The sequence below is a fragment of the Podarcis liolepis genome, assembly GCF_965112155.1.
Source record: "Podarcis liolepis genome assembly, chromosome: 7".
Lineage (NCBI taxonomy): Eukaryota > Metazoa > Chordata > Lepidosauria > Squamata > Lacertidae > Podarcis > Podarcis liolepis.
In genome coordinates, this window is record NC_139561.1 from 43,269,432 (window position 1) to 43,285,476 (window position 16,045).

The 16,045-nt window shown below is 45.8% G+C and overlaps 1 protein-coding gene across 1 annotated transcript; it reads left to right on the forward strand.

The window, feature by feature from the left end:
* The first annotated feature begins 973 nt into the window (after positions 1 to 973).
* Positions 974 to 15,895, forward strand: PABPN1L (PABPN1 like, cytoplasmic). The gene is made up of 8 exons (XM_083513837.1): positions 974 to 1,289; positions 3,605 to 3,776; positions 5,101 to 5,206; positions 6,059 to 6,126; positions 6,951 to 7,057; positions 10,117 to 10,204; positions 10,792 to 10,937; positions 13,146 to 15,895. The coding sequence occupies exons 1-8, from the start codon at positions 1,270 to 1,272 to the stop codon at positions 13,183 to 13,185; spliced, it is 747 nt and encodes a 248-aa protein (XP_083369963.1). The 5' UTR covers positions 974 to 1,269; the 3' UTR covers positions 13,186 to 15,895.
* Positions 15,896 to 16,045: the final 150 nt, after the last annotated feature.

The window sequence follows — 16,045 nt, forward strand, 5'->3', positions numbered from 1 at the left end:
TCTACAGCATGTGCAGAAACTGCCTTCTCAACCCTTCGCGCCACTCGCCACTATTGGTGTTGTCCACTCAGTCTGCCAGAGCCTGTCCTCACATGCAGGGGAAGTCCCTAACTCACTGAGGGTGTGAGACCCACAGGCTACCCTCACCTGGTTTAGCTGACCAGTCGAAGCTGGGGTGTGGCCACTGTCACATGCTTCCAGGAGCCACAGGTGAGAACTAAGTGCCCCAGAAAGAGCACATGTCCCCCTACTACCATTCCCCAATACTCCAAACACACCATAACACTTTAAACACTTTAAATCAACATACACATGCAAAGCCATGATAATTATTACGAGTAAAACCAGCTAAGTCCCATCTATAAACAAAAGGATACACCTTAACCAGCCTTGTGCGGCAGGGAGCTCTACAGGTCTAAGATTATAACAAACCATGCCCCATATTGACTGTGAGTCCTGGGGGACCTGCTCCCTGCCTTGCAAGCCTTTTTCCACTTAGCCCATGAGGGCGGAGCCCCGATTGACTCCAGCTACAAAAGCTGCAGCTACTGAAGAGGCCAGGGACCACCTTGTCTGTTTCTTAGTGCAGACTGTTTCTTTAATAATATGCTGCATTTATTAAGTTTTATATTGTATCTCTGTATTTGTGTCCTTTATATATAAAAACTTATATTTATTTGTTTGAAAAAACTATGAGTCAAATACACACACTTGATATTTGGAAGTATTTATAAATAGCCTGGATCGACATTTCAAACAAATGCTTTCCCCAGAAACTCTCATGCTGTATTATCTTAGCTAATTAAAATAATGTAAACTCGTGTGTCATAATTGGCAGCGTCCCATATCTTCTGCTGTAGTCCACAAAGTTTTCCCAGCTTCTTGAGAATCTAACTTGCCTTTGCCTGCCTTCTTTGAATCTGTGAAAGTGTGTCAGTTTAACCAGAGCTGCAAACACTCTCTCTTTTTGTGTTGCGTTTTTGTATATCGCTTGGAGATTTTTAAATGCAATTGAGAAGTGCCTTTAAACAGACCAATGAAACTGACCTTGAATTGGCTGTCAGGACTCAGGAGGTGTTTCTCTTCTCTGCTCCCATCAAGGTAGCTAGCCCCACCTCCAGGGGCACCTGATTGGCTGTTGATGTATCAAATGGAAGGCCAGAAACCTTCTTCACCTGTTGCTTCTTCCAAACTGGCCTGAGCCTCTTCCTTAACGTGAGATAAAACAGAAGTGGACTTGCTTGCAAAAAAGGGTGTGAGTGAGCAGCAATGTTTGGACTTGGGGCAAGGTAATTATAAAGAGGGAGGGAGACTCTTGAGTGGGGCTGAAGCTCTGTAAGCCTCTTTCTTGGTTTCAGGCTGGGTGGGGCCAGGGCCTGGTGGGTGCAAGGTCCTCCCTGCCAGCTGGGAGAAAGAACTTGAGAAAGGTGTACAGGAGGGAATAGGGGCTTCTGGTGCTTTTTGCATCCCAAAGCAGCAAACTCCATTGTGGTACCTTAAAGGCAAGCATATTTATTATGGGAAAGCAAGCATTTGTGGGCAATTAAAAGGTGACTGTAAGGTGCTGCTTTTTAACATGGCACCTGCCAAAAGATAGGAAGGCTGGTGCTCTCTGGGGTATTTGGTTCCCCCAAATTAGCTGGCTTTTTAGCTACAAAACTCCATTTCCTTTGGATTTCTCTGCTGGAATGTTCTGCTTCCTTCCTTCCTGAACTCAAACGTCATCTTGCTCCCTGTACATATATTCCTTTTTAACAAAATAGGGGTGTCTTTTAAAGATGGGTGTATGCTGTTATAATGGGGATGTGAAGCCTCGTATTTGGGGGCCAAAAAGAGCCCCCCTCTTTAGCTGCCCAAGTGAGTCTTCGGAGCTACACACCCACAACGCTCACCAACCCTGCTTTACTCCCTCTTCAAGTGTTTTTGCTAAGCGGTAATATGTCCTTGATCTCTGGTAAGGCCTCTTGCTTGCCTGGATGGAGGAGAAAGAGCAGTATGTGAGCGTGTGTAGAAACTAGCCTCCTGTACGAAGGTAAAATTTATATTTGTTGCACCGCCCACTTTTTCCTCTGCCCCCGCCCTCCACTAGCATGTGGTCCCTGGAAGGGGACGTTACCCTCAGCCTGAAAAAGGTCCCTTAGATATATACTCTGCCCCCTCCACCCCCTCTCTCTCTCTCTCTCTCTCTCTCTCACTCACACACACACACACAGAGAGAGAGAGAGAGAGAGAGAGAGAGAGAGAGAGAGAGAGAGAGAGTTTCACTCACCCCACACACTTGTCTCTGAAGCTCCCCTGTGCCTCTAACCTGGTTCCTGGGAACCTGTTCTACCATTAGACAGCGTGAAGAGCTTGCCTTAGGGATCTGATTTATGTATGTCATGAAAGGGCAGCAAATTGCACATTATTTACTTTATTATTATCATTCTGCTTCTATTGCCAGGGAAGATGGGAGTCACTTGCGAGATTTTCTGCCTCAGGCAGACTGGACTGGGGGCTGGGAGAAGGAGGATGTCATTTATTGCTTTGCCTCAGGTCCCTTAGATATATATTCTGCCCCTTCCACCCCTCTGTGGCTCTGCTTCACATAAAGGCTGCAGTCCTATGTGCATGCTGGAGAATGAGCCTTTTTTAAAAAAAACTTTTATTTTGCTTTAAACAGGTACATATAAATATAGACAACCAAAATTACAAAGGAAAATTCCTTAATAGTAATGGGGGGAAAAACTTTTAAAACTACAAAAAATATAAAAGTACATGACACAGAACATAAGCAACTATGGAAAAGATAAAAGAAAAGAAAAATAGGGGAAAAAGAAAAAGAAAAGGGAAGATGAGCCAAGAATGAGCCTTATTGAACTCAGTGGGGCTTAGCTATGATGAGTGAGGAATCTTAAGGTAAAGGGACCCCTGACCATTAGGTCCAGTCGTGACCGACTCTGGGGTTGCAGCACTCCTCTCGCTTTATTGGTCGAGGGAGTTGGCGTACAGCTTCCGGGTCATGTGGCCAGCATGACTAAGCCACTTCTGGCGAACCAGAACAACACATGGAAACGCCGTTTACCTTCGTGCTGGAGCGGTTTTGAACTGCTAGGCTGGCAGGAGCAGGGACCAAACAACGGGAGCTCACCCCGTCGCGGGGATTCGAACCGCCGACCTTCTGATTGGAAAGTCATAGGCTCTGTGGTTTAACCCACAGCGCCACCCGCGTCCCTGAGGAATCTTAGGACTATGCTTTAAGTCGGGGGGTGGAGAACATCCATGACTCTCCAGAGGTTGCTGGATGCCAACTCCCAACTGCCTGAGCAGCCAGGGATGATGGGAGCTGTAGTCTGGCAACATCTGGACGGCCACAGGTTTCCTCCTGCTGCTGTAAGTGTCTGTGGTTGGAAAGAATTGAATTAGCCCAGCTGCTAAGCCTGCATGCCATGGGCACAAATTTCTGTGCTTTACGTTTTTGTGTCATGGGGCTGATAGGAGTCATAGTCCAAAACACATGAAGGAAAACGGGGGGGGGGGGTGAGGAGTCTGGATGAGTCTGTGTAAATTCCCAGTTACTTTAGAGCTCCAGCTCACTTTTGGTGCTTCTGTTTTCCTCCCCAAGCCCCCAGTTCCCTGACGCTGAGTCCTGGTGGCAGAACCCTCCGTCTCTAGCCACTGCCAATTCCCCCTGGGATGCGACTGAAATCTCAGCTTGGCAGAAGCACCTGGAAGAAGAGACGAAGCTGAGTCCTCTGAAAGGAGATAGAAAGGAGCTCCTGGAAGTGGAAGACCCTGTGAGTCTGGACTGTGGTTGCCCCCATATGTTGTTGGACTCCTAAATCTTTTCCAGCCAGCATTGCCAGGGATGATGGGAGTTGTCATCCAGCAACATCTGGAAGGCATCATCTTGGCTTCTTTTGGGGCAGGAGAAACAATAACAGAAAGAACCTCTATGGCAGAGTTTCCCAAATTTGGGTCTGCAGCTATTTTTTGGACTACAACTCCCATCATCCCTAGCTAGCAGGACTAGCAGTCAGGGCTGATGGGAACTGTAGTCCTAAAACAGCTGGAGACCCACGTTTGGGAAACCCTACTCTAAGGGGTGACTTGAAGGCTGTGGCCCTCCAGATGCTTGGACTCCCATCACCGCCCCCCCCCCCCGGTTAGCATGGCCAGTGGTTATGGTTGATGGGAGGTGTAGTAGCAGCAACAGCTGGAGGGCTACTGGTTGAGCCTGACCTTTATAGGATGGCAGTAAGGTACGGTAAGATGTGCTGTGCAAAATCAATGAGGAAATAGGCTTTTTCAGCTGTGCTGCCCCAGTTTTGGAATACCCTCTGCTGGGAGGTTTGTCTGACACCAATGCTGCTTTAATCTAGGTCAGCACTCACCAATCATGTGCTTTCCAGATGTTTTGGACTACAACTCCCATCAGTGCTGACAGGGTGATGGGAGTTGTAGTCCAAAACAACTGGAGTGTACCAGGTGGGTGAAGGGTGATCTGGGGGATGGATAGAGCCCTTGTTTGTTCAGGCATCTAAAGTACATGTTTAAAGTATTGTTGATCTGGCTGCATCTTTTATATTTGCTTTTATGTATATCTGATTTGTTGTGAAGTCAGCCTGTGATCAATTTTGATGAATGGTGGATTTATGGTTGCTAAGCTTAAATAAGTAAAAAAACCAAAATAAAATCCAAAAGGGACCAGCTTCAAGGGTGCTTTCTTGCAACTTGGTTTCATTGGAGCCAGAAATATATTGCTGAGAGGCTGTGCAGCTGGGTGAGCTGGTTGGGTTAACTGGCTCAGGTGGCAAACAGCAAACCATCTCCACTTCTGCTGAGCCTTACAAAGTTGTGTGTGTGCATGCACATGCACACACGCACACCTATCTACTTAACCAACAGTGGAACTTTTAAGTTTGCAAAGAGCTTTGGAATTGGAGGTCTAGAAGACGGAGCTTCCCAATTAGAATGGGCAACCTAGTTTTGCACAAGAGTCTCACTCATTCCATCCTTGAACAGAAGCTGGCTGAGGATGGGCTGATTACTCTGCTGTGCTCCTTCAACACAACCCTGTGCACCTCTCTTATTGCCTCCTCCCCCAATCTTGCTATGCAGGAACTGGAGGCCATCAAGGCCAAGGTCCGTGAGATGGAGAAGGAGGAGGAGTGGCTGCAGGAGCTGCAGGCCGAAGCAAAGAACCTCATCATGAGATCAGAGGCAGGTACGGTTTTCGTGAGTGTTTTAAGGGTTGGCTGACAGCAGCATGCTGTTGTCCCAAGCGGCTTCACTGTGTGATTCCAAAAGATATGTGTGCCCCAGAAGACCTTGTAGCATTGGACAATGCCACCTCAAGTGCCTGCAAGTGAATGGAGAAAGGGAGTCATAACTGGGCACTACCTGTAATATTAGGTTGCAAGTCTTTGGGCAGAGCCTGGGTTGTTCCTTTGAACAGTGCCTAGATCCATTGGGAATCGCAAGTGGGAAGGGCACTGCTGGGGATGATGATAGTTGTCATCCAAAAGAAATGGAGGTTACTAGGCTGGCAAAGGCTTTTAGAAAAGAAGCTGTGTTAAGTATAACCTCTGTAAATTTGCATCCTTGAGTTTCTGGACCTCAAGATTGCATGGACAGGTATTATGAGGACACTACAAGTCACGAAAGCCAGCTTGCTGCAGTGGCTAATAGTCGGGGGGGGGGGAGAGAGGGGAGAACTGCATTCAGATCCTGACTCAGCCATGAAGGCTAGCCACTACTTATGCTCAGGCAGACCTTCCTTGCAGGTTGTCTTGAGGTTAAAATGGAGGAGGCCATATGCCCTGCCTTTAACTCCTTTTGAAACAGGTGGGATATCAATGTATTCTTTTTTTATGTGGTCTTATTTCAAAGGGCTGAGAACTCAAAAGCAGGTTCTCAAAACTCAGAAACTGAACTCCAACTCCCATCAGCCCCATCCAGGCAGGACAGTGGTCAAGGAAGATGGGAGTTGGAGTCTAGTAACCTCTGAAGAGACACAGGTCAACCTCCTCTGGCATACCATGATTCCCATGAGGTCTCCTCCTCCCCCCTTCCACAGGTCTTGGTTTGCCTCGGGCAACTCAGGAAAAAATGGAAGTTGACCAGCGCTCTGTCTACGTGGGAAATGTAAGTGAGATGGGGCTTCAAGGAACCTGGAGCAGCCTTGAGTGTCTGGGCTGAATGTCTGGGCTAGAGACCTTGCAGAACAGTCTCCCCTTGTTGCTGTGTTGCCAACCAGTTGACCACAAAACACATGGTTAGGATACGAGAACAGTCATGATTGGCAGGCATGAGCTTCAGCACCTGTCTTCCAAAAATTAAGACACATTAACTCCCAGCAATTAGAAGAGGGCAGGAGGAAGGGGGCTTTTAGGACCTGATACGTCCCCAGCATGTGGTTAAATATTCTCTTGATGCAGAGGCTTTGCTGATCTTTATAAATCACTGTGTACTCTCATAAGAACACACTGAGTCAGTCTATTGCGGGCTGCTCTGTCAGGCCTTCTTGGTGGTGGTTCCCCATTTGTGGAATGCCCTCCCTGTTGAGGTGTGTTCCTCTCCCTCATTACCGACTTTCAGGAGGAAATCAAAAACACCCCTGTTGACCCAGGCATTTGATGTCTGAAAGGCAGTGTTCCTGGCAGCCCTGAAAACTGGTTTTAGAATGGTTTCCCCCTACTCCAAAATTGTTTTGTTGCTGATGTGCTCCTCTGGGAGAAGAAGGGCGGGATATGATTCGAATTCATCATCACCAAGCTCAATATTGTCCACTCTGGCTGGCAGCAGCTCTCCAGGGTTTCAGACAAGGGGACACCCCCAGTTCTAGCTGGAGATGCCAGGGATTGAACTAGGGATTGAAAGCAGATTCTTTCCCCACTAGCCTCTGCCTCTTCCCTGAATCCTTGGGCAGTGGGGCAGAAGTCTGGACACGTGTGATGTGATCTTTATAGGTGGATTACGGTGGAAGCGCAGAAGAGCTGGAGTCCCATTTCAACAGCTGCGGTCAGATCAACAGAGTTACTATCCTCTGCGACAAGTTCTCCGGTCATCCTAAAGGGCAAGTGATTTGATGGTGGGGAAGGGGGGCAGTTGTGGTTTTGAAGGATGGGGTGCCTGCCTCTCTTGAGGGCCAGGTAGATGGATGGGATGGCTTCCAGGTGCCAGAGCAAATGCAGACCTGGGGGGACTGGCTTCTCCTCTTTGCTCTTGTCTCATGGCTCACGGGAGGGCAGATGGAACAAGCCAAGATGGTGATGAAGAAAGCGATTATTCTGCACATTGCAGAGCTCTGGGGATCAACCATGAGCAACATGGCCGGGTGTGGGTCTTGCCAGGTGCCCAGTGAGTCTGACCCCTGAGGCTGCCCCTCTGGATCGGACATGTTCCTCTCTGTCCCTCCACTCCTGGCAGTGCAGATTGTAAATGGCTGAGTGGCTATCGTGTCTTTCTGAAGGTTTTGTATTGCTCCAGCAAGTCATTGAGATGAAGAGTGCTTCCAGAAGGCTTGTTTATTGAGCACTAAAAGCCTCATACCCAGCGTTGCATGGGAATTATAAGGAACCAAAAAACCATTGTAGTTTTGATATCAGTGGGTTAAAATCAGTGCACTTTTGAAGGGTTCAGTCCACCGTCTTGATTCACAGCGGCATCCATTTGTATACAAACGGACAGAAACCTGCTCTTTGACCTCAGGAAACTATCACACAAAATTTGGTTACAGTATCTTAAGAGGTGTCTAAATGCATAGAGAACAAAGAGACACACAACTTTCCAAAATAGTAGATTCATCCTGATTTGTTTGCAGGGATGCACTAAGACAGGGGTATTATTATATTATAGGTATTATAATATAATATTATAGGTAGTGCCCAAGAGACTGCGATCTACTCACAGAGTTAAAAACTGACAGTGATCTACCCCCTTTTTGGGGGTTCAGGTCACAGTTGTTGAGCTTTTTTAGGGTAGCCGAAGTTCTTGAGCTTCTTTTGGGGGGGCAGTGATCTACCAGTGATCTACCACAACAGAATGGAATGTTTCGGAAAGTGGCAGAAGGATATATCTAAGTTTGTCTGGCAGGGCAAAAAGCCCCGAATAAAATTTAAAATACTAACTGACTCAAAAGAAAGAGGGGGGTTTGCCCTGCCGGATTTAAGGTTGTACTATGAAGCTGCAGCCTTCTGCTGGCTGAAGGACTGGTTCTTGTTGGAAAACACTGATGTCCTAGACCTGGAAGGGTTCGACAATCTTTACGGCTGGCATGCATACTTGTGGTATGACAAGGCAAAGGTTCATAAACTGTTCAAAAACCATATTGTCAGAAAATCAATCTTTGCTGTATGGATGAAGTATAAGGATTTATTAGAAAGTAAAACCCCGAGGTGGTTATCACCAGTGGAAGCCAAGGTTTCTAAAAAAAGGCCCAATATGGAGGCCTACTGGCCAAAATATTGGGAATTAATTGAAAGAGTTGGAGACAATTGGAAGCTCCAAAGCCAAGACAAATTAAAAAACAAGGTGCGAGACTGGTTACATTATGCTCAAATTCAAGAGGTTTTTAAAACGGATAAAAAAGTTGGTTTCCAGGTGGAGAAATCGAAACTAGAGACGGAGTTATTAGAACCCAAAACTAAGGTACTTTCGAGAATGTATAACTTGCTGCTTAGATGGAATACACAGGATGAGACAGTTAAATCTGCTATGATAAAATGGGCACAGGATGTAGGACATAACATTATGTCTGCGGACTGGGAAAGGTTATGGAACACCGGTATGAAATTCACGGCATGTACTGCCTTGAAAGAGAACATTATGAAAATGGTATACCGGTGGTACATGACCCCAGTCAAGTTGGCCAAAATATACCACCTGTCTGATAATAAGTGTTGGAAATGTAAGGAGGCAGAAGGGACATTCTTTCACCTCTGGTGGACCTGCCCGAAAGTAAAGGCCTTCTGGGAAATGATATACAATGAGTTGAAAAAGGTATTTAAATATACCTTTCTTAAGAAACCAGAGGCCTTTCTTCTGGGCATGGTGGACCGGAAGGTGCCAAAGAAGGACAGAACTTTGTTTATGTATGCAACAACAGCAGCAAGGATCCTTATCGCAAAGTACTGGAAGACACCAGATTTACCCACACTGGAGGACTGGCAGACACAGTTGTTGGACTACATGGAGCTGGCAGAAATGACTGGCAGAATTCGAGATCTGACCGAAGAAACAATAGAGGAGGACTGGAAAAAATTCAAGGATTATTTGCAAAAATACTATAAGCTGTTTGAATGTTAAGATTGTGCACGATTAGGAAACGTTACGCTTCCGCAACCTAGTTAAGCAAATGATAAAGTAAGCTCAGATAAAAAGAGAAAAGGAAACAAATTTGAAACAATATATTATGTTTATTGGGAATGTATTAAAATTAAATTACAAACTTTTGAAATTGGTAACATAATAAATTCAAAGATATAATAAGTGGTGAAACAAGGTAACAAATTGCTGATCAGGCTGGAACAATGAATGCAATGTTGGGAAGATGTGGGGAGGTCCAAAAGAAAGTAAATCTATGAAAGATGATGTGAAACATATCTAACTTTTTCTTCTTTTTTTTATTTTTCTTCATATATAAAAAAATGTTTCTTGCATGTTGCTATGTAAATTAACTTGTGAACCTATGAAAAGAAACGCAATAAAAAATTATAAAAAAAAAAAAATACCAGTGATCTACCACAGCTGTCCGGTGATCTACCGGTAGATCTCATGATCTACCTGTTGGACATGCCTGCACTAAGACAATGCTGGCTATTGAGGTAGTATTCAGCCTGATTTGTTTGTGGAGGAGGCAAGGCTTCATCAAAGATAGTGTTATCTTTTGGGGAAGCCGGCTTGTTTTTCAGGAGCTTTGAATCCACTCTAAGTGCACAACCTGAATTGGCAGGGATGTGATTGAATTGCACCTGAAAATAGAGACTGTCTGGGGGCACCCCACATAAAGATGCAATGAAGAGGACAAATCTGCTTCCCATTTGGCCCCAGGGGAATTCACAAGTGCAGCTTTCTCCCATCAGAAGCTTGCAAATTGGCCCCAGGTGACTTTCACAGCTCCTCCTGTTGTTGCAGGTATGCCTACATTGAGTTTGCCGACAAGAGTTCTGTGAAGGCTGCTGTGGAGCTGGGCGAGAGCACCTTCAGAGGCCGTATCATCAAGGTGTGTGTCATGGGAAGAGGAGGGGTGTCTGGGGATGCTAAACCTTACCTTGGGGGTGTGGGCTTGTATTTCAGTGGGAAGGGGACCTGCTTTGCATCCAGAAAGTTTCAGGCCCAATCCCTGGCACCATCTCCCCATAAGCAGCTGATGGGAAAGGCCTTTCTCTCCCTGAGACCCTTGAGGGCTGCTGCCAATCAGAGTAGACAGTACTGGTCTATGGTTACCTATATACCTTTCCCTATCTGTGTCTTTCCAAATGTGGGTGTGTTGCTTTCCAAACTGGCCTTTCACTTCCATTCTATGTAACTACAGCCCAGTGTTTCACTTCTGTGCAAAATTTCAAGGTGCCTTCCATCATGTGTTCACATCCCAGTCCAAGATGGAAAGCCAGGGATGTGGAAACTTGCACCCTCTGCAGATGTTGGGCTCGATCCTCCCATCAGGCCCAGCCAGCATGGACAAGGCTCAGTCAGGGCTGATGGGCAGTGTAGTGAAACAACACCTGGAGTGGGGGGCAGGCTCCCCATCTCTGCTGTAAGTGATGTGCGCTAATTTTGTGGCACCATGTTGCCTTTGCTTTGCTTCAGGTGTTGCCCAAGAGGACCAACATGCCAGGCATCAGCTCCACGGACCGGGGTGGTTCCCGGGGTGCTTTCCATGGCCGGGGAGCTCTGCCTCGCCGCTCCAGTTTCTGTGGAGGGCAGCGTTTAAGGACACGTGGAAGGGTGCACAGGTGAGTGGACAGGAGAAGAGTGCTTGCCAGTGAACTGTCCAACATCACAGTAAGGCTATCATTCCATCAATACAAGCATTTCTGTTTGCCAGGTGGAATACTCTTCCCTACTCTCTTCCCACACCCCAATGCTGTCCAGAGGGTTTTCCTGAGCAGATGTGTGTGGGGGGGGGGGAGAGAAGAGTCCCATAGTGCTTTCAGGACTCATTCTGCTGGTTTCTGCTAGCGCAACAACTTAGTTGCATCCAGCCCTGGATGTCTGAGGCTAGGAACTGAAGGAGAACCGAGGACCTCTTCCTGCTATATACTGTCTTTCTGGGGGACAGTATAAGATGCTAGCACAATCTGCCACTAGAAGCACATTGGCTCCTGGGTGCTGCTGCTGTCAGGCTGGCTCAGCGTCACCTGTGCATCTGCGTGGCCAGCAGGGCCTGTAAGCTGCACGCAGACAAGGAGTTGGACACCTTAGTGGTGCCCATGGGCAGCAGTTCTCTTTTCCATATCAGAAGGAACAGAAATGAGCAACCCGTCAGCTCGGTATCCCAGAAAGAGCAGCTGGCATGGAGTGCCCCTGGGAGCGAGTGTGTCACTTGCGCTGCTCTGGCTTGGCGTGTACTTTCAGCATCCCCAAGTTGTTTCGGGAGTGGGGGTTTGACACCTTTGCCCTAGATGAGCCGAAAAACTACTTTTCTGTCTTTTGCAGGATCTAAAAGCTGGTCTGAGTACAGGGATCTGTGTTTAGGGCCGTCTCTATACACCACTGTCAATCCTCTCTGCTGCTGTTGAGAGTCTGGACTAACGGTGATAACTAAGGGTTTATGTTAATAATTTAGATCCCTATTTTCTTTAGCAAACTGAAACCAATGTGCCTAACCATTAAAAGACCAACTGCTACTGTAAGTAAAAAAAGCACTAAACATATGAAAAAATAGCAAAGGCAAAAGATCATTTACCGGTCTTTTATTTTTTATTCATTTCATTTATATGGCACCTTTTCCCTCCAAGCTCAAGCTGGTGCACATGGTTTTCCAACTCCCCATTTTATCCTCACAGCAACCTGGCAGTGACTGTCCAAAAGCCACCCAGTGTGCTTCATTATTAAGATTTAGGGCTAGAAATTTGCTATGTGTGGTTTTCAGCGGTAAAACAATACCATACTTGTACACCGAGATCACACAGCATAGAATATACACAGCTTTGTGCATAACTCCAGCTGACCACGGCCCTGAATGCAGTTTGACAAGGCCATTGGGAATCAATTCTATCAGTGATGGATGGCTCTTGTTGCTAATGAGCAAGTGGCTTATATGCAGGAAAGGCAGAACACCCTTAGAGTTGATGCATTTATTCATCTAGATTGGCTTATAGAGTCTCAGGAAATTCCTTTTCTCCTCCCAGTTCCCTTTGCTTCTCCTGACCTCTTCCACTCCATTTTGTATGCATTTAATTTTAGATGTTTTTTTGGGGACAGCATCCTGGAGTTTGGGGTGTTGGGAAATGGAAGTTCATATAAGGGAGGCCTACAGTTCTGCAACAAAGGGTTGGGTGGATTGTGGAAGAGCAAAATAGATCATAGGCAAGGGTTCTGTTAAGGGCTGCATTCATTCGGGGGCAATCTATAGGGCAGAGGTGGGGAACCTCAGCCCCAGAGGCCCAATGCAGCACTCCAAGACTCTTTATATGGCCCTTGGGATTCTCCTCTGGCCACACCCCTCGCCTTGCTCTCCCATCTTTGAATGCTTACCTGTGACGACGCCTCTAGCTTGCAAAGATGGAGACAGGGGTGTTTGTGCAGGTAGAAATCTCTGGTACTAGCATGGCTAGAATGTAGCCTACACTGGTGTTAAGGTAAGAGTCACATCCATTGCTCCACCCACTGTTAATCTGGCCCTGCCCACCCTTGTATGTGGCCCCCGGCAAGTTGCCCATGAGTGTGGCCTTCCGGCTGAAGAATGCTCCCCTACTATAAGGGACTGCCGTGGGCAGGGCAACTATCCCCCTTCCCCCACTTTCTCTGCACGTGCCCCCCATTGTTTCTTTCATTGGCACCAGCATGAAATTAGGCAAAGCGACTCTTCAATTTAATAATTCAATATTTTATTTTATTTTATCCCTTTGAGTAAATGATGCCTAGGCCAGGGATGGGGTGGTGAAACACCTGGGCTAACTTTTGCCATGGCCAATGTATGTGTGTGTGTTCTTCTCCAGGGGCCGTGGAAGACTTTCTCCTTGGTACATGCCTTACTAGGCAGTGGGACAAGGTGACCCAAGCCAGGACTGAACTTGGACCGGAACAGGGGAGCAAAAGCAAGTGGATCCGCCCAAAGAATATTTCTCCTTTGTTATCCTGTGAGAGTGACTTGCAAGCGTTGAACTTCTATGCCAGTCTTCCAGACAAGACACAGGGTATCTCCTTCTTGGGCAAGGGAAAAAGAAATGCTGGAGTGGCCTAATGGGTACAAAAAATGACGCCCCCCCCCCAAAAAAATTATGTCATCGTTTAGAGCTTCATTTGAATTTTCTCTTGATGGGTAGAAAATTAGAACTCTGGTAGGGTCTGGAAACCCCCCTCTTCTCTCTGCCACCCTTTCCGTGATTCTTGGCATGCTGTATTATCCTCGCTGGATGTTCATCTGTTGATTTTCTTGGTAAGCATTTGACTCTAGGGATGGCTTCAGAAGGGGACTAAGTAGCATCCTGGTAGGTGTTTTAAATGTACATCACCCAAACCCAAATGAGGACTTGTTTCCTTTGAAAGAGGCCAGATCCAACTCTTACATAGAGAAACAAACAACTGGCATGCTAGTGATGAGCAAGTCTTGCAACTAGGGCATCTATTTCCATTGCTCTTCCTCTCCCCACCCCTTCCTCACCGTTGCATCTAAAGGAGTGTCTATGCTATGAATCGTAAGCTGAGTTAACTATATCATGGTCCTTCTGCTCACCCTCTCATATGATCGCGAACAAATACAGTTAGATCCCAAGTCCTGTTGGAAAACAGGCACTTCTGTGCTTCCCAAGGTTCCTTGGCCAAAGCCATTAATTGTATATATATTTATTTTAGAAAACTGGGTTAAGTTTGCAGGGCAGGTGTGTTGTGAAGCTCTCATCAGCCTTAGGTGTCTTTGTGTAATACTTTGCACCTTTGCACCCCATTCAGCCTAGTTGTGTAGAACCACTTTCTGATACGTGGGCTTGTGATGAAGGTGTAACTCAAAATGGTGGGCCAGTTTTGTACACCTTTGCTACCTGCTTGAGCTTAAACTGATGGGTCTAATCTGAGCATTTTTAAATTCCATTCTCTTCCCAGCTTGGGAGGAGCTGTGGAGGCCAAATGAAGGAAATTGTGTGGATTTTGGTGGGCTGGGAAGAGAACCACCAAGGGGTAGCGGTGGAGGCAGCAGGGCCTCTTGATTCCTGTCTGCCTTGCACGTCTTGCATTTCTTTCCTATCATATCCTCCTTTTAAAACTAATTTAAGAAAAGCTTATTTGAAGTTAACCTATTGCCTATTTAAATGAGTTTTTTACTATTGCACTCACCTACTATTTATCTCTGTTTAGACTGTTTTCATTCCAGCCCAAAAGAATCCCAATGAAATGATAGATACTAAAAGCAGCTTTCTGCAGCCCTGAAATAATAGGACTTGCCAGATCAAAATGTTAATAATGATAAAAAAAACTCAAACCTTGAAAGTTGTTCATATGGGCGAAACTTATCACCTTGTTTTCTGAATTGCACTGTTATCCGGAATGGACAGTCTAGCTCACATCTTAACTAAATTTATATTTCACATTTAGTGTTTTTACAGTAGCCAGCAAATTCTAAAAGAAACATCTGTTAAATTCCATAATTCATTCTAGTAATCTTTTCCTCAAGCACTGCAATTCCAAGAAGTGCGGTACCTGGGGGTGGCTGCAGGTCACCTTTACAGGGTGAAAAACATGACCTTTTGATTTTGGCAAGTGAAAAGATGCAACTTCAAGCCCTAAAGGGATAAGAAAAACAATAAATCCCCTGGGAAGTTCTCTTGTGTAAGAGAACTGCAAAGGAGAAATGTTCCTGGGGATTGTATCCTAAAGGAGTAATAAATGGGCAGAAGTTGAAATAAGCAGAGTGAAAAGGGTTTTTTTGTATTACATTTGTATGTGAATAGAGATGCCATTTGTGGTAATGTTTGTAACTTAATATTTTTTAATAAAATAAAAGATCCAACTGATTAAACTAAACCCACAACAAAAGCATTGGCTGTGGATTTCTCTCTGGGCTAATCTGCCTCCTTTAAGAGGTCACGTTGCATGAACATAAAAAAACCATGAAATGCCGTTATTTCTGGACTATGCCACTTTGGACAGCAAATTGGTGACTGGGTTTTTAATATCTCTCCTGTTACCTTTTTCGGGGTTTTTCTGAAGCCCTCCATGAACACAGAAGGTCAGAGATTACTAACCTAGTTGTTTCCCTGACATGCTAAGCTACTGCACTAAAGGGATTTTTAAAAGGGCATTTAAATACGCAGCTCCACCTGCAAACTGAAGTAGTACAATCCAGTAAAGGGACCTAGCTGAAGAGCAGATATTTTGCAGGCAGTAGAGCCCAGATTCAGTCTTTGTGTGACAAGCACCTGTAATCTGATGCGGACTCTGAACAGACAAAATACTGATTTTAGTTCTGATCCACTCTCATGGTTTAATCTACCATTTTTAATCGCCCCTCTGAGCTGCCCTAGCTAGTTCTTTTGTAACAGGTTTAGAACCATTAAGGAAGTAGAACCAAGCTCAAGTAAATAGGCCACTTTGGGGGGCACCTTGTTGGGGTTGATCTACTGCATCCAACAAGCGAGGACCACCAACAAGGATGATTTTAAAAGAGGATTATAGACATCATGGATGATAAGGCTATCAATGGCTATGTTCTCCATCCACTGTCAGAGGCAGAATGCTGGAGTAGATGGGTCACTGGTCAGATACAGCAAGCTTATTCTTACGCTCTCATCCAAGTTGTTTCTCTTACCTGGGAGACATCTTGCTAGCAAGAGGGGGCTTTTCCTCAACTTTTTCATGGTATGGCTACAACCATCCCCTTCCATATACCTTGGTGAACAAGCAC